This window comes from Nomascus leucogenys, chromosome 7b (assembly GCF_006542625.1).
Source record: "Nomascus leucogenys isolate Asia chromosome 7b, Asia_NLE_v1, whole genome shotgun sequence".
NCBI classification, from domain to species: Eukaryota; Metazoa; Chordata; class Mammalia; order Primates; family Hylobatidae; genus Nomascus; species Nomascus leucogenys.
The window spans coordinates 42,798,817-42,824,423 of NC_044387.1; the positions used below are offsets into that span (position 1 = coordinate 42,798,817).

The window sequence follows — 25,607 nt, forward strand, 5'->3', positions numbered from 1 at the left end:
AAACAAAACCTAAATTGGAATGCTCATACAACATGTAAAAGACAGACTGCTCTAATTTGAAGTACCCACAGGGAATGAAACTACTTAACACCTACCTTGTTTATGTATTCCTCTGTAAAATTACTAACATTTTGTTAAACTTCAATTGAACATATATGGCAGCCTGTTCTAGTTTTGACACCTCTATTTACAGTTAAGTTCTTTGAGCCAAAACATAATGCCAAAATCTAGTCTATTAATCTATTTAATAACTCAATAATTTGAAAATATTGTCTGTAAAATTTCCCTTCATTCTAAATGCCCACATTTGCTACTTTTCTAGATATACTGGGCCTAATACCAAGCCTAATCTCAACTGTATAATAATATTAATGTGGCCTAAGAGTATATTCACTTTTGGGGCCGCCACCTAACATCATTGAGTTATGTTGATCTTGCTACCAACAAAAATGCAAAATGTCTTCCTTTTTCCTTATTTTCTGCTGTTAAGCCAACATAGTATAGTGAAAGGAAGTTTTGTAGTCAGACTAATAATGGATTCTAATCTTGGTTATGCCACTTTGAAGCTATATGATTTTGGATAATTTCATAATGGACTTAATGTTTCTCAGTTGAAATAAGGGTACCTACCTCATGAAGTGGGTGATAGCTGATACATAATAGATATTCTACTTGATACCTCATGAAGTGGGTGATAGCTGATACATAATAGATATTCTACTTGATACCTCATGAAGTGGGTGATAGCGGATACATAATAGATATTCTACTTGATAACTATTAGTTCTGACCTTGACCTCCCTCCAGCCAGTATTTCTGCTGTTTGTCTTCCTTAGATTCAAATGCACTACTAAACATTTGTACCTAATGTATCCTGTTATTCTAGTTTCTCAAATTGAATTTGTCTGTTTAAGTGCATTGTTACTGTAAGGCAGTATATAAAGAGATTAGTGTCGTCTAACATTATCTGAAATACAAATGTGAAAGCATTATAAAGGTTATAATCTAACATATTTGCTTTTCTTTTTCACTTAGTATTGGATAGCTTATGATTAAAAGTCTGAAGTGAACCTATCTGCCTTTGAATCTGTATGTCACTACCTGTATGACTTTATACTTCTCTTTCCTCATATGTGCAATGAGAATTACTGTGAGGATTAAATGAGTTAATAAAAGTGTTTAGACCAGGGTCTGACAAATAGTATATGATAGTATATAAGTATATCCTATTCTGTTATTAATAGACTTTTTAAATTTAAGTTTTAGGGTACATGTGCACAACATGCAGATTTGTTACATATGTATACATGTGCCATGTTGGTGTGCTGCACCCATTAACTCGTCATTTAACATTAGGTATATCTCCTAATGCTGTCCCTCCCCCCTCCCCCCACCCCACAACAGGCCCCAGAGTGTGATGTTCCTCTTCCCGTGTCCATGTGTTCTCATTGTTCAATTCCCACCTATGAGTGAGAACATGCGGTGTTTGGTTTTTTGTCCTTGAGATAGTTTACTGAGAATGATGGTTTCCAGCTTCATCCATGTCCCTACAAAGGACATGAACTCATCTTTTTTTATGGCTGCATAGTAGTCCATGGTGTATATGTGCCACATTTTCTTAATCCAGTCTATCGTTGATGGACATTTGGGTTGGTTCCAAGTCTTTGCTGTTGTGAATAGTGCCTCAATAAACATACGTGTGCATGTGTCTTTACAGCAGCATGTTTTATAATCCTTTGGGTATATACCCAGTTATGAGATTGCTGGGTCAAATGGTATTTCTAGTTCTAGATCCCTGAGGAATCACCACACTGACTTCCACAATGGTTGAACTAGTTTACAGTCCCACCAACAGTGTAAAAGTGTTCCTATTTCTCCACATCCTCTCCAGCACCTGTTGTTTCCTGACTTTTTAATGATGGCCATTCTAACTGGTGTGAGATGGTATCTCATTGTGGTTTTGATTTGCATTTCTCTGATGGCCAGTGATGATGAGCATTTTTTTCATGTGTTTTTTGGCTGCATAAATGTCTTCTTTTGAGAAGTCTCTGTTCATGTCCTTCGCCCACTTTTTGATTGGGTTGTTTTTTTTTCTTGTAAATTTGTTTGAGTTCATTGTAGATTCTGGATATTAGCCCTTTGTCAGATAAGTAGATTGCAAAATATTTCTCCCATTCTGTAGGTTGCCTGTTCACTTTCTTTAGTTTAATTAGATCCCATTTGTCAATTTTGGCTTTTGTTGCCATTGCTTTTGGTGTTTTAGACATGAAGTCCTTGCCCATGCCTATGTCCTGAATGGTATTGCCTAGGTTTTCTTCTAGGGTTTTTATGGTTTTAGGTCTAACATTTAAGCCTTTAATCCATCTTGAATAAATTTTTGTATAAGGTGTAAGGAAGGGATCCAGTTTCAGCTTTCTACATATGGCTAGCCAGTTTTCCCAGCACCATTTCTTAAATAGGGAATCCTTTCCCCATTTCTTGTTTTTGTCAGGTTTGTCAAAGATCAGATAGCTGTAGATGTGTGGCATTATTTCTGAGGGCTCTGTTCTGTTCCATTGGTCTATATCTCTGTTGTGGTACCAGTACCATGCTGTTTAGGTTACTATAGCCTTGTAGTATAGTTTGAACTCAGGTAGCATGATGCCTCCAGGTTTGTTCTTTTGGCTTAGGATTGACTTGGCGATGTGGGCTCCTTTTTGGTGCCATATGAACTTTAAAGTAGTTTTTTCCAACTCTGTGAAGAAAGACATTGGTAGCTTGATGGGGATGGCATTGAATCTATAAATTACCTTGGGCAGTATGGCCATTTTCACGATATTGATTCTTCCTACCCATGAGCATGGAATGTTCTTCCATTTGTTTGTGTCCTCTTTTATTTCATTGAGCAGTGGTTTGTAGTTCTCCTTGAAGAGGTCCTTCACGTCCCTTGTAAGTTGGATTCCTAGATATTTTATTCTCTTTGTAGCAATTGTGAATGGGAGTTCAGTCATGATTTGGCTCTCTGTTTGTCTGTTATTGGTGTATAAGAATGCTTGTGATTTTTGCACATTGATTTTATATCCTGAGACTTTGCTGAAGTTCCCTATCAGCTTAAGGAGATTTTGGGCTGAGATGATGGGGTTTTCTAGATATACAATCATGTCATCTGCAAACAGGGACAATTTGACTTCCTCTTTTCCTAATTGAATACCCTTTATTTCCTTCTCCTGCCTGATTGCCCTGGCCAGAACCTCCAACACTATGTTGAATAGGAGTGGTGAGAGAGGGCATCCCTGTCTTGTGCCAGTTTTCAAAGGGAATGTTTCCAGTTTTTACCCATTCAGTATGATATTGGCTGTGGGCTTGTCATAGATAGCTCTTATTATTTTGAGATATGTCCCATCAATACCTAATTTATTGAGAGTTTTTAGCATGAAGTGTTGTTGAATTTTGTCAAAGGCCTTTTCTGCATCTATTGAGATAATCATGTGGTTTTTGTTGTTGGTTCTGTTTATATGCTGGATTACGTTTATTGATTTGCGTATGTTGAACCAGCCTTGCATCCCAGGGATGAAGCCCCCTTGATGATAGTGGATAAGCTTTTTGATGTGCTGCTGGATTCAGTTTGCCAGTATTTTATTGAGGATTTTTGCATTGATGTTCATCAGGGATATTGGTCTAAAATTCTCTTTTTTGGTTGTGTCTCTGCCAGGCTTTGGTATCAGGATGATGCTGGCCTCATAAAATGTGTTAGGGAGGATTCCCTCTTTTTATGTTGATAGGAATAGTTTCAGAAGGAATGGTACCAGTTCCTCCTTGTACCTCTGGTAGAATTCGGCTGTGAATCCATGTGGTCCTGGACTTTTTTTGGTTGGTAAGCTATTAATTATTGCCTCAATTTCAGAGCCTGTTATTGGTCTATTCAGAGATACAACTTCTTCCTGGTTTAGTCTTGGGAGGGTATATGTGTCGAGGAATTTATCCATTTCTTCTAGATTTTCTAGTTTATTTGCATAGAGGTGTTTATAGTATTCTCTGATGGTAACTAAGATCAGTTCTGCCCTGATCTTAGTTATTTCTTGCCTTCTGCTAGCTTTTGAATGTGTTTGCTCTTGCTTTTCTAGTTCTTTTAATTGTGATGTTAGGGTGTCAATTTTAGATCTTTCCTGCTTTCTCTTGTGGGCATTTAGTGCTATAAATTTCCCACTACACACTGCTTTAAATGTGTCCCAGAGATTCTGGTATGTTGTGTCTTTGTCCTCGTTGGTTTCAAAGAACATCTTTATTTCTGCCTTCATTTCGTTATGTACCCAGTAGTCACTCAGGAGCAGGTTGTTCAGTTTCCATGTAGTTGAGCAGTTTTGAGTGAGTTTCTTAATCCTGAGTTCTAGTTTGATTGCACTGTGGTCTGAGAGACAGTTTGTTATAATTTCTGTTCTTTTACATTTGCTGAGGAGTGCTTTACTTCCAACTATGTGGTCAGTTTTGGAACAGGTGTGGTGTGGTGCTGAAAAGAATGTATATTCTGTTGATTTGGGGTGGAGAGTTCTGTAGATGTCTATTAGGTCTGCTTGGTGCAGAGCTGAGTTCAATTCTTAGATATCCTTGTTAACTTTCTGTCTTCTTGATCTGTCTAATGTTGACAGTGGGGTGTTAAAGTTTCCCATTATTATTGTGTGGGGGTCTAAGTCTCTTTGTAGGTCTCTAAGGACTTGCTTTATGAATCTGGGTGCTCCTGTATTGAGTTCATATATATTTAGGATAGTTAGCTCTTCTTGTTGAATTGATCCCTTTACCATTATGTAATGGCCTTTTTTGTCTGTTTTGTTCTTTGTTGGTTTAACATCTGTTTTATCAGAGACTAGGATTGCAACCCCTGCCTTTTTTTGTTTTCCATTTGCTTGGTAGATCTTCCTCCATCCCTTTATTTTGAGCCTGTGTGTGTCTCTGCACATGAGATGGGTTTCCTGAATACAGCACACTGATGGGTCTGGACTCTATCCAATTTGCCAGTCTGTGTCTTTTAATTGGAGCATTTAGCCCATTTACATTTAAAGTTAATATTGTTATGTGTGGATTTGATCCTGTCATTATGATGTTAGCTCGTTATTTTGCTCGTTAATTGATGCAGTTTCTTCCTAGCCTCGATGGTCTTTACAATTTGGCATGTTTTTGCAGTGGCTGGTGCCGGTTGTTCCTTTCCATGTTTTCCATGTTTAGTGCTTCCTTCAGGAGCTCTTTTAGGGCAGGCCTGGTGGTGACAAAATCACTCAGCATTTGCTTGTCTGTAAAGTATTTTATTTCTCCTTCACTTATGAAGCTTAGTTTGGCTGGATATGAAATTCTGGGTTGAAAATTCTTTTCTTTAAGAATGTTGAATATTGGCCCCCACTCTCTTCCGGCTTGTAGAGTTTCTGCCAAGAGATCAGCTGTTAGTCTGATGGGCTTCCCTTTGTGGGTCACCCGACCTTTCTCTCTGGCTGCCCTTAACATTTTTTCCTTCATTTCAACTTTGGTGAATCTGACAATTATGTGTCTTGGAGTTGCTCTTCTCGAGGAGTATCTTTGTGGCATTCTCTGTATTTCCTGCGTTTGAATATTTGCCTGCCTTGCTAGATTGGGGATGTTCTCCTGGATAATATCCTGCAGAGTGTTTTCCAACTTGGTTCCATTCTCCCCGTCACTTTCAGGTACACCAATCAGACGTAGATTTGGTCTTTTCACATAGTCCCATATTTCTTGGAGGCTGTGTTCGTTTCTTTTTATTCTTTTTTCTCTAAACTTCTCTTCTCGCTTCATTTCATTCATTTGATCTTCAGTCACTGATACCCTTTCTTCCACTTGATTGAATCAGCTAGTGAAGCTTGTGCATGCATCATGTAGTTCTCATACCATAGTTTTCAGCTCCATAAGGTCTTCTCTATGCTGTTTATTCTAGTTAGCCATTTGTCCAATCTTTTTTCAAGGTTTTTAGCTTCTTTGCGATGGGTTCAAACATCCTCCTTTAGCTCTGAGAAGTTTGTTATTACTGATCGTCTGAAGCCTTCTTCTCTGAATTCATCAAAGTCATTCTCCGTCCAGCTTTGTTCCATTTCTGGTGAGGAGTTGCGTTCCTTTGGAGGAGAAGAGGTCCTCTGATTTTTAGAATTTTCAGCTTTTCTGCTCTGGTTTCTCCCAACCTTTGTGGTTTTATCTACCTTTGGTCTTTGATGGTGGTGACATACAGATGGGTTTTTGGTGTGGATGTCCTTTCTGTTTGTTAGTTTTCCTTCTAACAAACAATCAGGACCCTCAGCTGCAGGTCTGTTGCAGTTTGCTCGAGGTCCACTCCAGACCCTGTTTGCCTGGGTATCAGCAGCGGAGGCTGCAGAACAGCAGATATTGGTGAACAGCAAATGTTGCTGCCTGATCGTTCCTCTGGAAGCTTTGTCTCAGAGGAGTACCTGGCCGTGTGAGGTGTCAGTCTGCCCCTACTGGGGGCTGCCTCCCAGTTAGTTAGGCTACTCAGGGGTCAGTGACCCACTTGAGGTGGCAGTCTGTCCGTTCTCAGATCTCCAGCTGCATGCTGGGAGAACCACTACTCTCTTCAAAGCTGTCAGACAGGGACATTTAAGTCTGCAGAGGTTTCTGCTGCCTTTTGTTTGGCTATGCCCTGCCCCCAGAGGTGCAGTCTACAGAGGCAGGCAGGCCTCCTTGAGCTGCGCTGGGCTCCACCCAGTTCGAGCTTCCCGGTGGCTTTGTTTACCTACTCAAGCCTTGGCAATGGCGGGCATCCCTCCCCCACCCTCGCTGCCGCCTTGCAGTTTGATCTCAGACTCCTGTGCTAGCAATGAGTGAGGCTCCGTGGGCGTAGGACCCTCTGAGCTAGGTGCAGGATACAATCTCCTGGTGTGCCGTTTGCTAAGACAATTGGAAAAGCTCAGTGTTAGGGTGGGAGTGACCCGATTTTCCAGGTGCCATCTGTCACCCCTTTCTTTGACTAGGAAAGGGAATTCCCTGACCCCTTGTGCTTCCCGGGTGGGGCAATGCCTCGCCCTGCTTTGGCTCACACTCGGTGTGCTGTACCCACTGTCCAACACTCCCCAGTGAGACGAACCCAGTACCTCAGTTGGAAATGCAGAAATCACCCGTCTTCTGCGTCGCTTACGCTGGTGGTTGTAGACTGGAGCTGTTCCTATTTGGCCATCTTGGCTCCACCGTAACTCTTAAGAGACCTTTAAAAACTTTTTTAAAAAAGGTTTTTAAGTGCAATTCCTTACTTATGCTTTCTTGGCAAGTTCCAAATTTCTTAATTACATAATTGTTCTCAAAAGTGGTCTTTTAAAATATTATTTTGACTTAAAATAACATTACTCTCTTTGTAAACTGTAACATAGTTATAAAAACAGTTCCATTAATTTTTTTTTATCTTTTCAGCCTATCATATTTCATGTTTGACACTTTGAAAATTATTCATTTGAAGTCTGTGATGTGAGTTTAGTAACAGGAAATCTAATTAAATTTTTAAATCCCTGGTTAGTCTTTCTCTAAGTGGTCACAAGGACTGCATGACTACAGTTGCCATGTGAATTGCCAGTGTGAGCTCACCACTGTTCCTATTAAAATCAAGTGCCTTTCTCATCTGACTTCTACCTCCCCAGGAAAGAAAATTGAGGAACATTATCAAAGTCTCTGGAAAGTGTAACTTTAAAAAGCCTAGTGGTTAGTGACATAAAGTTGTCGGCTAACAGTGAATCAGGAATTTTAACCTTTAAGATAGTAGAACTATGTCCTGTCTTGGTCACTGCTATGTGCCTAGCACCTAGCACAAAACCTGACATATAATGGACACTCAGTATCTGGTGGAATAACTGACTTTCTAAAATATATTTCCCTGGCCGGGCAGAGTGGCTCATGCCTGTAATCCCAGTGCTTTGGGAGGTTTCGATGGGTGGATCACTTGAGGTCAGAAGTTGGAGACCAGCCTGGCCAACAGCAAAACCCTGGTTCTACTAAAAATATACAAATTAGCTGGATGTGGTGGTGCACGCCTGTAGTCCCAGCTACTCAAGAGGCTGAGACGGGAGAATCGCTTGAACTCACAAGGTGGAGGTTGCAGTGAGCTGAGATCATACCACTACACCCCAGCCTGGGTGAGAGAGTGAGACTCAGTCTCAAAAAATAATAAATAAATAAATAAATAAAAAGAAACATATTTCTTTACTCAAGAATTTGAAACCATTCTCATCTCCTGGGAAAGTCCTCAATGATTATTCCACTCTTGATTTCGCTATAGTACTTATGATCTGCCTTATTTACTTAACATGTAGCATTCTATGTCCTTAAATAGATAAATCCTGTTTCTTCAGCTACAGTGGAAGCAAGATCTAAATAAACACCATTGAAGCATTACAGAAGTGGAGGTGGGGAGGCCGGGCACGGTGGCTCACGCCTGTAATCCCAGCACTTTGGGAGGCTGAGGTGGGCGGATCACCTGAGGTTGGGAGTTTGAGATCAGCCTGACCAACATGGAGAACCCCTGTCACTACTAAAAATACAAAATTAGCTGGGCATGGTGGCACATGCCTGTAATCCCAGCTACTCAGGAGGCTGAGGCAGGAGAATCGCTTGAACCTGGGAGGCAGAGGTTGCAGTGAGCTGAGATCATGCCATTGCACTCCAGCCTGGGCAACAAGAGCAAAAACTCCATCTCAAGAAAAAAAAAAAAAAAAAAGGTGGAGGTGGGGGATCTTTTCCAAATTCCACCGCATCCCCTTCCGTCTGACTTGCCCCTCTTAGGTAGGTAAATAGTAGTGAAGGACATACAAATGGATCCTCCCTATGCCCACAGCTAAAATCATTTGTTGTCAGCTAGTGCTATTGAAGGTGGAGTGAACCAATGTTCTGATAAGTTAAGGCATTTAAAAAAAAAAAAAAAAGGTTCAGATGCACTAATATGTAAAGACTACTGGATTAAGAGGCTGGTAACTAAGATTCTCATTCCACAGCGGTCTACCTCACAGGAGAACTTGAACAAGTCATGCTTCACTACACTTAGCCTTTTAGAAGCATACTTCTTCATCTTTGAAATGAGAAGTTGGATTGGGTAATGTCCAAAAACTATAGACGTAAGGATGTTAAAGCCCATGGGCTAGTTGGTCTTTATTTCTTTGCTATCTAGCCCAGTGCCTTACTCATATGCTGTATAGGGGAAAATGAGTTTTTGTTAATACAGCTGATTCTGTGTTAATAGTAAAATATGACAAAGGTTATATGTTTATGGGCATTAATGCTTGCCTTTCAGTAGTATCTAGAAATAGGAAGTTAGGGTAAAACTGCCACATACCTACACAAAAGATGATTTATGTATCACTTATCAAATTATATTTTATATTAATGCAGCCTAAAAGTATATTAGCTTTTGACAATTATCAAATTGTATTTGATAATTGATATACAAATCAAATATCAATTGTATTTGATATACAGTTGATTATTTGTATATCAATTCAGGAACTATTCTGAAGATAAAAGCCTACCTTTTATCTTCTTAGTTTTTTCATTTCCCTTTTAAATGTCAAATAAAAAGAGAAGTCATGAGCATGGTTTCCCTTGACATTAAAGATTGTAGAAAATCAATACAAAAGGGGAGTAAGATTTTCAGATTCAGTTGCTTTCTGGAAAACTTTTTTGTGGTGGGGGTGGGGGTGGCGGGCTGGAGACAGAGTCTCACTCTGTCACCCAGGCTGGAGTGCAGTGGCATGATCTCGGCTCACTGCAACCTCCACTTCCCAGGTTCAAGTGATTCTCCTGCGTCAGCTTCCTGGACTACAAGCATGCACCACCATGCCCAGCTAATTTTTTTTTTTTTTTTTTTTAAGTAGAGACAGGGTTTTACCATGTTGGCCAGGCTGGCCTCGAACTCCTGACCTCAGGTGATCCATCTGCCTTGGCCTCCCAAAGTGCTGCAATTACAGGCGTGAGCCACTGCACCCAGCCTTACAAAACATATTTAATGCCCTCTAATTATATTTTGAGACTCGGGTAATAAGTATTACCACCACAGAAAGTAACATAAACACTAAATCATGAGCTAGGCACTATGCTAAGTGCTTTTCATTCTCATTTAGTAACTCTGCGAAGCAGGAACAGTTGTCTCCATTTAATTGTTCAAGGCAACTGAGGTTTAGAGACATTATGTAACATTAAGTAACAGGGACACATACTTACAAAGAGGTGAACAAATTTCATTTGAACAGTCATGTTTATTCATTTATATATGGTCTATGACTGCTTTTCGGCTACAGTGGTAGAAAAGTAGTTGTAATAGAGACTATATGGCCCCAGAGCCTAAAAATAATTACTACTTGGCCCTTTACAGAAAATTTTAGATGACCTCTAGTCTAAACTGTTATGTATACTGCCTCAATACTATGACATTTGTATAAGTCCCCAAATACCCTTTATTCAAATATCTTCAAGAGTCTATGTTTAATAGACAAATTCCTCAACTGATAATTCAAAGTTCTTCACAATATAGGCACTAACAAGTTTTGTCTGTGTTCCAACTCTTACTTTCTGCCCTTACATTCCAAACCTACTATACACCTTCCTCCCTCTACAACCTCATTAATACTCTTCTCATTCTTATCCCTGCCTGTGAAACACCAACCTAGTCTTCATTTCATATGCTGTCTCATTTCTTGATCCCTTTTCTTATTGCCCTCCTTCACTCCCACCTCCCGTCTACTACTGGATGAACTCCTCTTTCTTCCTTTTAACTTTCACAATAATTTGTTCCTTTCTTGCAGCTCTTATAGTATGGTTTTCTCTTTTACCTTTTTTGTACTGCACTCAGAAGCATGTTGAACACACCCTATTGTATGTCAGCACTGTATGGCTAGGCTCTGGGGATAAATAAGGCATAGTTCTTACACTCAAACTGTAATATTTTATCCTGCCTATTGGATTATAAGAATTTACCAGGGAAAAGAAGTCCTATTTATCTTTTAATGTGCTCAATAAATATTGGTGAATTTTAACAGCAAATTCAGTAATGTTCTAAATGATTCTCCAGATTATGCTTTAAACTTTTCTTTAAATCACCTTAATTTGGTGACTTGTTCTTTTTTTTAGAAGAACTGTTAATCTGTTAATTCCCTGTAATTAGAAACCTGAAGAAAGAAAGCTATAGTACAATGATTAACAATTTCTTATATTTTAGTGTGTTCGTAAAATACAGCTAATGAATGTCTTCCTGTCAAGTTAATTTGGAGTTTATCCTGAGTTTATTAAGGATTAGCATCCTGAAGTGTATTGAAACATACTTAAAATGATTATTTCATAATGTTTGAATTGCTTCCGAACTGTATGTTATTTATTCCAAACTCTCCCTCTGATAGGATACCGAGACCTACAGAAGTTAAGAAAACAAGCCCCAGATCAATCACATTGCTCCTGACCGTGCCTAACCCTCTAGATTCCAAGTCCAATGTTTTCCTGGTACTATGATGCTAGTAGATCTTAAAAAATAATAATCTAGGTCTACACTATCCATTATGGTAGCCACTGGCCACATGTGATTTTAGCTCTTGATATGTGTTTAATTCGAATTTAGATGTGCCGTAAGGGTAAAATGCACACTGAATTTCAAAGTATGAAAAAAATGCACACTGAATTTCTTAGTATAAAAAAACAAAGTATCTCAATTTTTGTTACATGAAGTGATCTAGAAACACTGGACTAAGTAAAATATTATTAAAATTAATTTTATGTATTTCCTTTTATTTAATGTGGCTACTAGAAACTTACATATGGCTCACATATTTCTACTGAACACTGATATATTTAGCAATATACAGGGTATACATTATATATATATATATATATTCTACGTAAATAGTTCATTAAATAATTCCTATAGTAAATATGAGAAACAGGAAACTCATATCCAACTTGGAAAAGTTCAAATGTAATACTTATTAAGAAGTACAGTTCTATTCTTCAGGTACTCTTACCTAGAATGAATTAAGGATATGTAGAAACTCTTATGTTACTTATAAAATAATAGATACTGTAGGTCTCTACAGAGATAATGTAGTGTCCCTATAGTACCTCTAGAGTATAGTATAGAGATACTATAGTATCTCTTTACTATATAGATATATGGAATAGACTACAGAATATCTCTAGACTATGTATTATTCACTCTATTATCTATATAGTATCTCTATATAGAGAGATAATATACTATATATACTCCATATAGTATACTCTAGAGATGCTATAAGTTTCTATAGTATCTTTATAGTAGAGATAATAGGGAGGGATAATAGTACAGGGATGTACTATATACCTATAGTATCTCTATAAGTACACAAGTTCCCCCATTAATCATCTGTTTTCAGTTCTTAATCAAATAAGGTATTATGCAGGCTCATCTTTTTATATAAGAATACTCTCATTTTTGAGATGAAAAGAAGTTCTCTTTCTCCTCCTATTGATAATTTCTGCAGCTGTCCCCTCAGCTTATATCTTTTTTGCATAGCTCTCTCTTCTTTACCTCACTTCTTATGGAAGGCTGGTGTTCTGAAATTGGGGAGTGGAAAAGAAGAAAAGACTGAATGCTCCCTATGACTTCATTTTCTCCCTTTTCCCACTACCATGTCCCCAAACATACTGACACACAAAGCAAATATAAATAAATACCCCTGATTCTTTTAGCTTTAAACTTAGGGCCTCATCCTAAACATCTTAAGCTCAGCATCTATTCCAAAGGAACTCTTTAATGATAATGTTTCTTTGTAAAGAGGGAAAAAAGAATATCTGGGTTTCCTCTGAAATGTAGATGAACCTCACTTCAGTTCTTTGTATACTAAAAACACCCACCTTTCTCACCCATGTGGCTTTTGTCTTTCCTTGTGTTATGTAATAAGTGATGGGGTAGAAGGATGGGGGGTGGAGCAAGTTACATCATGGAGAGAGGAGGTGGAAGACAGACAGCTGTGGAAAATTTGGATGGTGGAAGACTAGAATCTACTACCATTTACATGCTAGTGAAAACCAGAAATGGCCTTTTTTCCCCCGTTTGATCTGATTTGAAACTTTGTGACTTTTCTCTAGTATGTCATTTTACCCCCTGTGTTTTTCTCATTGTTATTGGCTATAAAAACTCTTTGAAATTCTCAAAATAAATAAAGGAAGGTTTCTTTCAGGAATAGGAGGGCTGAGGACAAGCTGTGAAACCGCATTCTGTTCATAGTGGGTCTATTGGGGTGGAAAACCCACCTCTGAAGTAATAGAGGGTAGAAGCAGGGAAGGAAACAGGTCTGGCCCTGGATCCAGGAAAATAAAGAAATAATTGGAGGTGCAGCTTAGTACTTAGAATTATCCCAGAAGTGAACAACATCAGTAAGGTCTGGGCTTCCACCTAACGTAACCTCTTATGAGGGTCTCAGCCTCACATCCATATATCATGTTCTAAAAAAACAAAACAAAAAAAACTTTCAAAACAAAGGCAAGAATCATGACTTTCATATAGGTATAAAATGCAAGTAAAAATTTATTTTACTCATATAAGGGAACAAGGCAGATATTACAACCAGTTCAAACTAAAAGTCAAAACAGCACTAATTCGTGTGAAATAAAGAAATGTAGTGAATTGCAAATAGAGACAAAATTGGGTTTTGGTGGGGAAGGTCTATTAAGTAGAACACAGGACAGAAATTACATGTGTATCAATTGTGTACAACCTAAAAAGAGTTGCCAAGTAGCTAAAAGATAAGGAACTGATCTAAAATCTGATAACCTAGAAGGGGAAGTGTGTGCTAGAGACAATGCAGTTTTCCATTGAAACAAAAATTTTTTTTCTATTCCTTCTCCATTTTGATTAGGAAATAATATCAGCAAGAGATTATTTGTGATCACAAAATAACATTGGTATGATATTTAGCCTTATCATTTACATAGGTGTAGCAATAGTTAATTTGTCATATACGCTTTCTTGTTTGCTTTGGTGAAAGTTTTTACAAGGAATCTCTGATTGGACTTTTAAGTCTCTTGAGCTAGGAAACCACACCAAGAACTTGCCACTAGATTTAAAATCTAGTAAAAAGATTCAGTAAGTCTGGAGTATGGCCTAAATATCAGTATATTAATAAAACTCAGATAAGTGACATTGATTTCCAGTTGACATTTACTGGCCTAGAAGATGCAAGATGTAAACTACAGAAGTAAAGATGCAACCAAGTTAATATTTTTAAAAATAACAAATTATGAATGATAAACTATACTGTAATTATTTGCTGGGCAAAGCAGTACAAGGACTGAGGTAAATAGAACACATCTTGAGCAGTGAAGGCACTGATAATTCCCCAGGAACTTACCATATAGCATACAATTTTGGTTACTAACAAACACTTTACCCATGAAATTTAACCTTGGGATGGCTAAGCATCTTTTCTGAATTGCCAACTTTTCTCAGAGTTGACAACTATTTCCAAGTAGCTCGTTAATAATAGCATATAAAATAAATCTAATTATTTTTAGCACCTCTCTTTTCACAAAATGAAAGAATGTATCTTTGTGATTTTCCAGAGGCCCTCTAGGGAATCTCAAAGATAATTCTAGGTGCAGTGATATCCTGAAAGTTTTATTTTACATTTAGGATTCAGTTGTGGGAAGGTAAATATCAAAAGTTGTCCGGAGATGTGAACAGTTAGGATAGATAATCACAGGTACCTGAGAAATGATATGTGGCCACTCACTGCAAAGTCACAGTAAAACTTAAATATAGAAGGTAATATGATGGTAAAGAACCTTAGCTCTTACCATTCTCTTTCTGGCACAATCAGTCACTTTACTTGAGGACATAACTATTCTCTTTTTCCTTTAATAAACGAAAACCCAACTCATAACCTTGCATGCAAAGTTTTACCTCTCTGCCACCATTTCTTCTCTTCCAGTTTCATTTATGTGTATCTTTTAACCAAAGTGACTGATTCCATAGAGAAACTGGGAGATGGAGAATTGAAAATGGTTACACGTCAGCATTTTAGTAGACTAGCAGATCTCATAAATACCATAACTTTCTATAACTATATGCATTCCTTATACTCCAACTTCTCCAGGTGGCAAAAATTAACATGTTCATTAACCAACCCAGAGATACAGCCTCTCTGTAGCATATGAAAATAAGTAGCAAGAGTATATAAATTTAAAATTTTGCCTGGTAATTATAGTGGAGAAAAGATGTCTTTTCTCACCCATCACATAGGTTCATCTCCTATAATAAAAGACAGTTAAAAATAGAAAAGCACATATTTAATGTAAGTTTTATGTGATACAGGACCCTTTAGAAATGAAAATCCAAAGAAACAGGAATACTTGTGTATTTTATGCTAAATTTGAAGAAAAAGTACATTGTGTGTGGAAATATGACTGGATAAAGAAGGTATGATCCAATACTAATAAGCTAGAGAGAACTTAGCTAGGCCTGTTTGTTCAGATTCTTCTCTTAAGTCCATCCCTCTTTGATATTCCTTGCCTCTGGGTGATAGGGCACATGAGTGTCTTATGACTTCTTCCACGGGAAGGCCAGAGAATTATTTTATGGTCTACTTCAAGGTACAAGGGTGGGAGGAGGTCAGAGTGGCCTTCCTTCTCTGTTTCCTCAAATGCCAAGGTGCCATTATTTTAGGGTAGCATGTCCTGAACCCTGTCATTATCAATGGATTAGTATTCTGTCTTACTTAGAAGAGATCTAGGGTTCACAACTAATTGATCACAACCGGTTACAGATTTCATTATTCCTTTTCCACTCCCACAGCTTGACTCCACTAGCCTTAAAAAATAATTAAAAAAATAAGAGATCTGGATATCTAATAAATATCTATTAATTACCTGACGATCTTGGAAGTTAATTTTGAAGGTGACATATTACAAAACATAATTATTGTTAATTGTCAATAATGAATCAATATGGTTAATCGTAAGTTTACATTTTTCATGACTAAACATTAAACAAGTAATTCCGGCTTATTTGATTAGTAAACATGTATAATTAAAAAAAATGCAAGTGGAATAAAAGTCTGTTTATATATTTAACATTGATAAACCAGAGAAAACCTTGCTGTTTTATTAAATCAAAATTATTAGTCTTGTTTGTCAAGATTTACCTACATGATATGAACTTGAAGTCTCAAAATGTTTGTTAGTTGCTCTAAGAGTACTTTTTAAGTACTCTTAAAAAGTACTTGTAGCTTAAAATAATTTCTAGCACACTGAAAATATTAGAAGTTCCATTTCCTTCTCTGAAAATTTTAAGATTATTCAGTTTACATAATCACTTATTTTTCTCTATAAGGTAATCAGAACAGAGTTTTTTTTTTTTTTTTTTTTTTTGGAGGCGGAGTCTTGCTCTGTCACCCAGGCTGAAGTGCAGTGGCTGCGATCTCAGCTCACTGCAAGCTCCGCCTCCCGGGTTCATGCCATTCTCCGGCCTCAGCCTCCCGAGGAGCTGGGACTACAGGCGCCCGACACCACGCCCAGCTAATTTTTTGTATTTTTAGTAGAGAGGGGGTTTCACCTTGTTAGCCAGGATGGTCGCGATCTCCCGACCTCGTAATCCGCCCGCCTTGGCCTCCCAAAGTGCTGGGATTACAGGCATGAGCCACAGCACCCGGCCCACAGTTCCTTAAAAAGACTTCATAATCTAATTAGTGCCACCTGAAGGTAGAAAAGCCTTATCTACACGCACAGTAAGGCTTTTCTCTATACAGACATTGATAGACATACAGTCACACAGAGTTTATAACTTCAGTTCTAAACTTTAAGCCGGCTGGGCGCGGTGGCTCACGCTTGTAATCCCAGCACTTTGGGAGGCTGAGGCGGGCGGATCACAAGGTCAGGAGATCGAGACCATCCTGGCTAACACGGTGAAACCCCGTCTCTACTAAAAATACAAAAAATTAGCCGGGCGTGGTGGCGGGCGCCTGTAGTCCCAGCTACTCGGAGAGGCTAAGGCAGGAGAATGGCGTGAACCTGGGAGGCGGAGCTTGCAGTGAGCCGAGATGGCGCCACTGCACTCCAGCCTGGGTGACAGAGCAAGACTCCGTCTCAAAAAATAAATAAATAAATAAAAATAAAATAAACTTTCAGCCATGAGTTAATAATACAAAATGATGAAATACCAAAGAGCTGTTCTTTTCTGAGTACAAATTCTTAATTGATTTGAGTCCAAAATAGATTAACAAACTAGATTCTCCATTTTTTCTCACCGAACAGAGAATAGACCTCTATAAACCATTAATCCATTTATGGGGATCATCAGATGGTCAGATTGCAAAACCAATTCCCCAGATTAGTAGAGAGCAAAAGACCAGAGTCAGCAGAGTTCTCTTGCTGCTTTGCATTCACCTTTTAGAGCCAAGAAAAGAGGTATGCAGGCTTAAGCATAAGGTACACCATTTCTTTGATGAAGAAGTTTGCCTGCCTTTGGTTGATACATCTATAGGATGTCTCAAGGGGACCTCCAAAATTGCTAAAAGAAATTTTCCAGAAAAAGATACACTGACTCTAGCACAGATATACAATAAACATGTATTGAAGGATTTTACTCATCTGATATAAGGGAGCCAGGCAAATGTTATAACCAGTTCAAAGGACAAGTCAAACAGCACAAATTTATGTAGGGTAAAGAAATGTTGAGATGAGTTGCAAATTGAGACAAAACTGATTTTTCCAGGACTGGGTTGAGAGGGGAGTCAAATCTATGAGAGAGGACAGACTATATATCTCTCAATTATAGTTGATTCTCCTTATTCACAGTTACGTTCTTTAAAGTCACTATGAAACACTAAATTAGCAGGAATTCTTATTCCTCGGGATATACATGGTTAGGTTCCTGCAGGCCTCTGGTCGCATAGTTTGTCATCTGACCAGTACATAACCTTGTTTTGTATGTGTTTTTGTTTAAAGACACCTTATTTAATACAGTTAATTCATCAACATTGAACTCACAGCCAACAGCACTGTAACTCATGCCTAAACAAAGCTTATCTGAAACACATATTGGCACATCACAGCTTTCTTGGAACACTAGATAACATTTCAGCACAGTGTTTGGGGACCATTTTAAACAGTGAAATTACCAAAAAGCAGCACAGAAATGCAAAAAATTGGCACTAAATAGAGCACAAAAAGTATGCTTGTTTACAGTATGAGAGCTGAAACAAGAAGACAGAGCATATCCTGCTTCACCTCATTTAGAAATGTGTGTTATGGGACTAAAATTTTTTGACATTCTCCACATGTCACAGATGACCACAGAAGCACCATGGGCATTGATTTAGGAGTCACAAATAAACTTTAGGTGAATTCACGAAAGATTTTTTTTTCATACATAGCTTTTTCCTCCCAATGTTTAATCCTGGATCCTCTTTCTGTGGCTAGGAAAGTACTGCTAAGGCGTGAGCACGAGAGAGAATTACATATGGTGGCTTAGTGACATTCCTGGTATATTATAGGTTAAATAGGATTCTGAGAATCCCTATGAGTAGCTTGCAAATCTCTGGGAGTGGTTTTTGGCTATTTGTGTAGTTTTTTTCTCCAGAAAAATGTGTTCTAAATTTCTAATGACTGATTTTCAGATGTACTTTTGGAACACAAAAGCTGGAGTAATGGATTACTACCTTGGTTTGTTTTGTGGCAAATGCTGAATAGTTCCAACTACTGCTTTGAAAATAATAGTAATATTATGTAGCAAGTATATTATTTGAAAAGATAAAATTTCAGGGGGCCGTTGACTGTCACATCAAAGCAGTATTTTGGGGTTTGAGAGGTGGCACAGCTACAGCAGGTGTAGAGTATTACTAATCTAACAAATATTTCAGGTGCCTCATGTTTTCACCTTATTTGCTTGTGTAAATCACTTTATATAAGTTTCATGGAAAGACTTGCTTTGCCAGTGTATCCGAAACTGCTGTTATTTCTCCATAGTATTTTCTATAGAAGATCTAGGATACTTTTACATTATTCTGAACCATTTACCCCCTACTGTACCCCACCCCCATATTATATACCTAATTGGTAATTTCAAAGAGACTTTTAAAGTGAAATTCCTAAAAAGCTATTTTTCTTTTCTCCTTCTTAAAATTATATGTTAGGGTTATGCTCTGCTTTCAGCCAGATATAATATGGGTACATAGCCTGGTGAAGAATCTTGAAGCCTTCCAAGTACCAGTGTACCTTGCTTTGGCCTCCCAAAGCTTTGCTCTTCTGATCCCATGCTTCAGTTGGAAGTGACTGTCAGTTACGTCAGTTTGTGCCAAATTATGTAGTAGTTCTTGTTCTGTGCACAAATGGAGAGTAGGAAAAATCATTTAGCTGTTCACTTGCAAACTCATGTCAGGGTTTGAGATTAGGTTATTAGAGAAGAAAGACCTTTCACAGAACATCAATCAAGGTTACTTGAGGTAAAACATTTCACAAGCAATAAAAGAACTGATGGATGTTTGTATTTTTATATTACTGAACAATAAATGAAATGATTCTGTATAAAAATGAATGGAATTGATTTTATTTTTCTGTCTTATATGTGAAATTCATAAGTTAATTGTGGCCTGGTTTTGTTCAGAGGTTGGGGTTTTTTGGCATTTGAAAAGATGATTATATCGTTTATATCATAGGAAATAGAATATTCCACTCACAATGTGGAGATCTACAAAATAAACTGGCATATTTCAGAAAAAGAAATTAGGCATGGGATGTTAAAGATCATATTTTAAGTTTACTACAGCATTTTCCAAAGGTACTTCTCTGATACTAGGGCATAAAGTTCAAACAATTTTTGTGAAAGCGTTTCAGTGTGTGAAACAGCAAAGGGAGTCAGTTTCTCATCATTTAGGTGCTGGTAGTTGGGTTTGTGGCAAATCTGTGCCACATGGCTACTCTCCTCTAGAAAGTGACGGCAGCACTGGGAGCTTTACCCATCCCTGGTGCAGCTGCCTTGGACTCCATTGCTTTGCTTTGATCTTCTTCTGTTGCACAGCTGGGAAGAGCAAGGGGCTGGTTTTCAGTACCCTAATAGGACAACATATGGGACCATTATGATTGTAGACTATTCCTTCATTTTATATAAGCATTCTTCAGAGAGTGCAAGTATTTTCACTTCCATGTTCCCATTCAGAAAAATAAGTTTGGGCTCTTTCTTTTAAAAAAAAAATTATTTTAAGGTTAAAGACATAGAAATTTAAACATTTAATATCTACATTTTATTTCTAGCAAAATACATTCTTTCGTTTTAGCAACAAGTGTCAAATAGGAAGTAGAAAAGATGAGTATAATTCGTCTAACTTACCTGTTCTTAAGCACACATGCTTAATGTCCTTTCAAGTGTTATTCTTAGAGTTTTATCTTTTTAGCTCAGCTTCACTGTTTGCTCAAGTAACCTTTATATTCGAGTACAGTGGGACCAGTAAATTTGTTCATCCAGGTACTGTAACATAAACACCTTGGAGGAGGATGCTTGGAAATGTGATCAGATTCTTAACAGTATCTCAAAAAACAGCAAATTTTTATTATGATGACAGCCCTACATAGTAGAAAAGTTTTCCGAATAATGAAAGAGATGTATGTGGATTCTTAGTTTTAGTCTCTATTGTGAATTGTCATTGGACTTCCTCATATGCTCCTTTGCGTTTAGAGAAGCACAGTTGCATGTGCAACTTTGGAAACAAAGTTGTTTGTTTGCCACAGAAAAATGGGAAGATAGATAATAAATTTTTTGCCCTACACATCCTAACAATCATGAGTGGTCAGTGGTAATTATATAGAGATGGATCCTATTAGCAAATGCAGGCTTCTTCTCTGTGTATTTTTGTTTGTTTTTCACAGGGTGCTTTGCCTATCCACATTCCAATCTCTCTGTCATGATACTTCTATTTATTGTTATCACCATCAACAGCAACTGTAAGCTGGCTCACAATTCCCAGGAGCCAGCTCACTCCTTAGTTACCAGGAGAAAACCCAAAGTAGTTGTTCTTTTATGTGTATAAAACTTCATTCTTCTCACATTGCAGTGACCCTGACCACATTTTGAAACTCCATAACCAGAATAGATATTAGATCTGTGTCTGAGATCTGAGGTAGTACAAAGAATTCTCCCTGGCGGCTGAAAGGGTAATTGAGTGAATGAGAGAGTGATTATCAGTTTTGTGTTTGTGTGTATATTACTAGTTCCTAGATACTTGAGTGCTTTCTCATTTCTTCTGCAGTTTCTTTCCTAATGTCTTTATTGACCTGGAGAGTGTGTGTTGGGAGGTAATAAGAGGAGAGAGAACTTAGGTTTCTTACCTATCATTTGGCAAGAAAAGATTATGGAGGTCATGGGTTAATTTTCCAGCTATCATTATAACCAAATACAGAATCTACACTAGAAACCATTTCCTTCCTCATAATTGTGGGAGAGCACATAGGGAACATAAATTTATTTTACAGGGATTCTTAAAGTCTTTTCAACATATTTTTTCAAATAAAAGGAAATGAATGAAATAGATAAAACTTGTAATTGCGGGATATTTTTAAAGAAATGCAGTTTTATTAATAAAGTACTTAAGTGTAAAAGTCCATCTTGGTTAAAATCCTGGTTTTGCCACTTATTAGCCCTGTGACCTTAGGCTGTTTATTTTCTCAATATTTTTTCCTTTAAGTTAATGTAAAATTAAGATATAATGCCTTCCTTATAGCCATGCAACCTATAAACTCCGCACATAAAATTTCAATAAAAATAAATTTCAAGCACTCAGCATAGGGACTAGAACATACTACCTAGTACACCAGGAATGCTCTTGCCTCAGGGCCTTTGCAATTACTGTTCTCTGCCTACTTCTCAGGGAGGGAGGTCTCCCCTGTATACCCCATCTAAAATGTTTTCTCCTAGGTTAGATTATAGCTAGCTATACCCGAAACATCACAAATTCAAATTTAATGGGCTCTAATGTAATGGGAATTTTATAGAGACATGTTGCTACGAAGTTGTGAGTCAAATTTGAGGACCAAATAATACTTAACATTTATTGAGTGCCTACTATAAACCACAAGAGACAATGTAGCATAATAGGTAAGGCAAAGCCTCCAGAATCTGGCCGTCTATGTTTAAATCCTGATTCTGCCCCTTCTTGGCTGAGTGACCTTATGCTAGTTGCCTAACCTCTCTGAGCCTCAGTTTACTCACCTGTACAAGGGGAATAATATTACTTCATATAAAGGTTTTAGGAAAAGTAACTTTCTCATAGAACTCAATAAATGATTGTTAAGGCAGTTGCTTTCTTAGCACTTTACATGAATTATCACATCGTTATGAAGTACAAGACATGTACTTTAATCCTCATGACAACCTTATGAAAGACAAACTTTTCTTATGCCCTTTAGTAAATTTTTTGAAATGGAGATAACTACTTGTTAACGTACGTACTTTATAAGTCCAGATTCTCTTAAAGCTATAGCTTTGTAACTTTAATGGATAAGAAAGTTCTCAAAACATATATTCTACTCTGAAAGTAAGGTTATGTTGAGCAAGTAAATTAATATTTTCTCTCCTGGATTCTGATGTTTCATTTGCTTTCCTGCTTCCCCATTTCCTTATAGTTATTGGACTTTCTTTGGAGATGGAGTTCCAGCAGTTGGGAATGTAATATTCTCTTATGGATAAAGTAGATTAAAATTTTAAATTAAAATACTCTGTTAAATGTTGTTACTTTCCTTTGTGAACAGTAGCAGTAGTATACTTTGATGAGTTGAGTTTCATAGGCTTAACTTTTGTGGTAAAACTAATACTAACTAAGGGACTATTGAAATGTAAGCTTTGTGGCAGAAAGTACTATACTTACCAAGATCAAGAAGCTCATTTAATTAGACTATATAATAATCACATTTTGGACATTTTATACATGACTGCATGATACAGCCATGAATTAGATGTTTCAAGATTAGTTATTTGAATAAAGTCCTGAGAGAAGAATAAATTACAGGTGTGGGAAAATGGATTTTATGAAGAAAAGTGAATGTTATAGGGGTTGCCTAGCTTAGGGAATAAAAGAATGACTTAATTACATTTTTAAGGAGGAGGATGTTGATTTGTTTCCCATGTTTTAGGAGAACTAAAGAATAGGACTTAATGCAGAAAACGTGGACATACATATACCCAGTTTTCAAAATTACAAAATGCTGGAATGGCTTTGGAAGGAAAACATAAATACTCAGAAGAGAACAGACAGCTTTCATTAGTGGCCCTTACCTTTTTATGTACAGAAATCTCCTGGAATTGATAAAGTGTAGTTTCCTGGGCCCCTACCAGAGATTCTGATCTAGTGGGCCTTTGGTCAGGCCTAACAATTTGCGCTCTTTATCAGGTACTCCCATCTGAGTCCAATTAGTGCAGATAGCCCTTGAAATAAATGTTGAAAATCAATTTTTGAGTTTAATCAGTAGCCTGTCCAAGGCCAGGGGATTGAACCAAGTAACCTCTCATGGTCCACTTCAACTATGTAGTACACACATGCACCCACACACACGTACATATATATACGTTTACATATTTTTCTATATCCCTTTGGAAGAGTTCCAAACTCTTGTAAAGAAACCAACTTTTAGAAGAATAGTGAGATTGGTTATAATGTTCATCGCTCTTCATTGCAACTATTTTAAAGGCCTATGTTAAACCACATAGAGTAATGGAAATTTTTACATAATACATAGATATCAGTAATTGAGCAAGGTGAAATTGAATCGTAGTTTACATCTTTAACTTGAGATATGGTAAACTGCAGGCAATCTTTTGGACCCTTTTCTCACAGAGGATTATAAGAGAACAAATAGTAAGTATATCTCAGATGTGTTGACATATACTCTTGATGATAAATGAACATTAAGTTATAAAAGCTGGCCTCTGCTTGCTGTGCTCTTCAGGTATCCTCTTTAATTCTGTTTCTGTGTATTTGTCTTTGTTTTTTCCTCCTAGGATGGAGCTATGACGTTGAAGAGAGGAAGGTTCCAAAACCCAAGTCCAAGTCTTATGGTGCAAACTTTTCTTGGAACAAAAGAACAAGAGTATCCACAAAATAGGTTGGCACTGACTATATCTGTGCTTGACTGTGAATAAAGTCAGCTGTGCAGTATTTATAGTCCATGTATAATACATCTCTTAATCTCCTAATAAATTTGACCTTTAAACTACAGATACATTTTGTGGTGTCTATTTTAAATGTTTTTTGATGTCTCAAATTGAGCATGTTTCAATTTCCTATATATAGAGGAGATTTGAGGTGATCATACCTTTGGGAAGTCTTGGTACTTAGAATCTATTAACAGGAATGCTTGAAATCAGCTGGAACATTGAAGTTTTATATTTGTTTTTTATAGCCATTCTCAAGTTAATAGTTTATAAATCACCAGCCAACATTATTAAAATGTCGTCTTAGAAATGGTTTTATCATAGGTAGAGAAGTACACGATAACACTGCAGTCTTATAAACTTAAACCCCTATCTTGTTATTATTAAAGTTCTCTTCTTTTAATTACAACTTTATAATTTACTAAGGTACTTTGAGCCTGAATGAATTGCATTTCATAGTAATCTCTGCCCAGAAATCAACACTTCATGATTATGAGGAGTTCAGGTGAAGATTTCATATTCTTAGGAATTAAGACTCAGACAAAATAAAAATCAGTTCATTCACGGGGATTTGTAATATTCACTGTTTTTTTTTGTTTTTTGTTTTTCGAAATATAAGTAGATATATGCTTTTATGGTTAATCATTTAGGTCATACATTATGAGTTAAACACATGCTTTGTTTGGCTATTCAAAGAACACTTTGTATACTAACCCTCATAATAACCCTATTAGCAGAAACTATTATTTTACCCATTTTGCAAAGAAAAGACAAAAATCAAGGCTGAAAATGATTAACTAGCCTGCTCAAGATCACACAGGTCATGCGCTGTGGCTCATGCCTGTGATCCCAGCTATGCAGAAGACTGAGGTGGGAGAATCACTTGAAGCCAGGAGTTCGAGACCAGCTTGAGCAACATAGCAAGGCGCCATCTCTAAAAATATATAAATAAATAATTTTTAAAATAAATAAATTAGCATGGCATAGTGGCATTCGTGTGTAGTCAGCTACTCGGAAGGCTGAGGCAGGAGGATCACTTCACCTCAGGAGGTCAAGGCTGTGGTGAGCTATCATCATGCCACTGTACTCCAGCCTGAGCAACAGAGTAAGACCCTGTATCTTTAAAAAAAAAGTTACACAAGTCCTAAGTGCCAAATCTGGGACTTGAACTTATGTCTGTCTTCAAAACTCATAATCTATTTTTAGTTCTGAAAATAATTAAATAGCTACTGGAGTTAATGTCAGATGATTTCTTAGGATTTTTAATGTTATTTGATGTTTCAAAAGTTATAAACTAAATATACATTTTCTTACAACTGCATTTCTGAAAACAATAGCTCTCATTGACATAGTTTTGGAGAGCCTATTTGCAGCCTTTTTTCAAAATGTTAACTTCATATTCCATTTAATTTGAAAAATGCACTTACAGGCAAATAGCCTGTAGATATACAGAGGTAAATGTCCAAAGATGTTTATTGTA

The 25,607-nt window shown here is 37.2% G+C and overlaps 1 protein-coding gene across 2 annotated transcripts in view; it reads left to right on the plus strand.

Moving 5' to 3' along the window:
• NDUFS4 (NADH:ubiquinone oxidoreductase subunit S4) overlaps positions 1–24,191 on the plus strand; it is a 130,197-nt gene extending 106,006 nt beyond the window's left edge. For both annotated transcript variants that reach the window (XM_003276524.3, XM_030815764.1), the window contains one exon: positions 23,975–24,191. In XM_003276524.3, coding sequence (XP_003276572.1) covers positions 23,975–24,078 — 104 coding nt within the window. In that variant the 3' untranslated portion in view covers positions 24,079–24,191. The remainder of the gene's footprint in view (positions 1–23,974) is intronic.
• Positions 24,192–25,607: the final 1,416 nt, after the last annotated feature.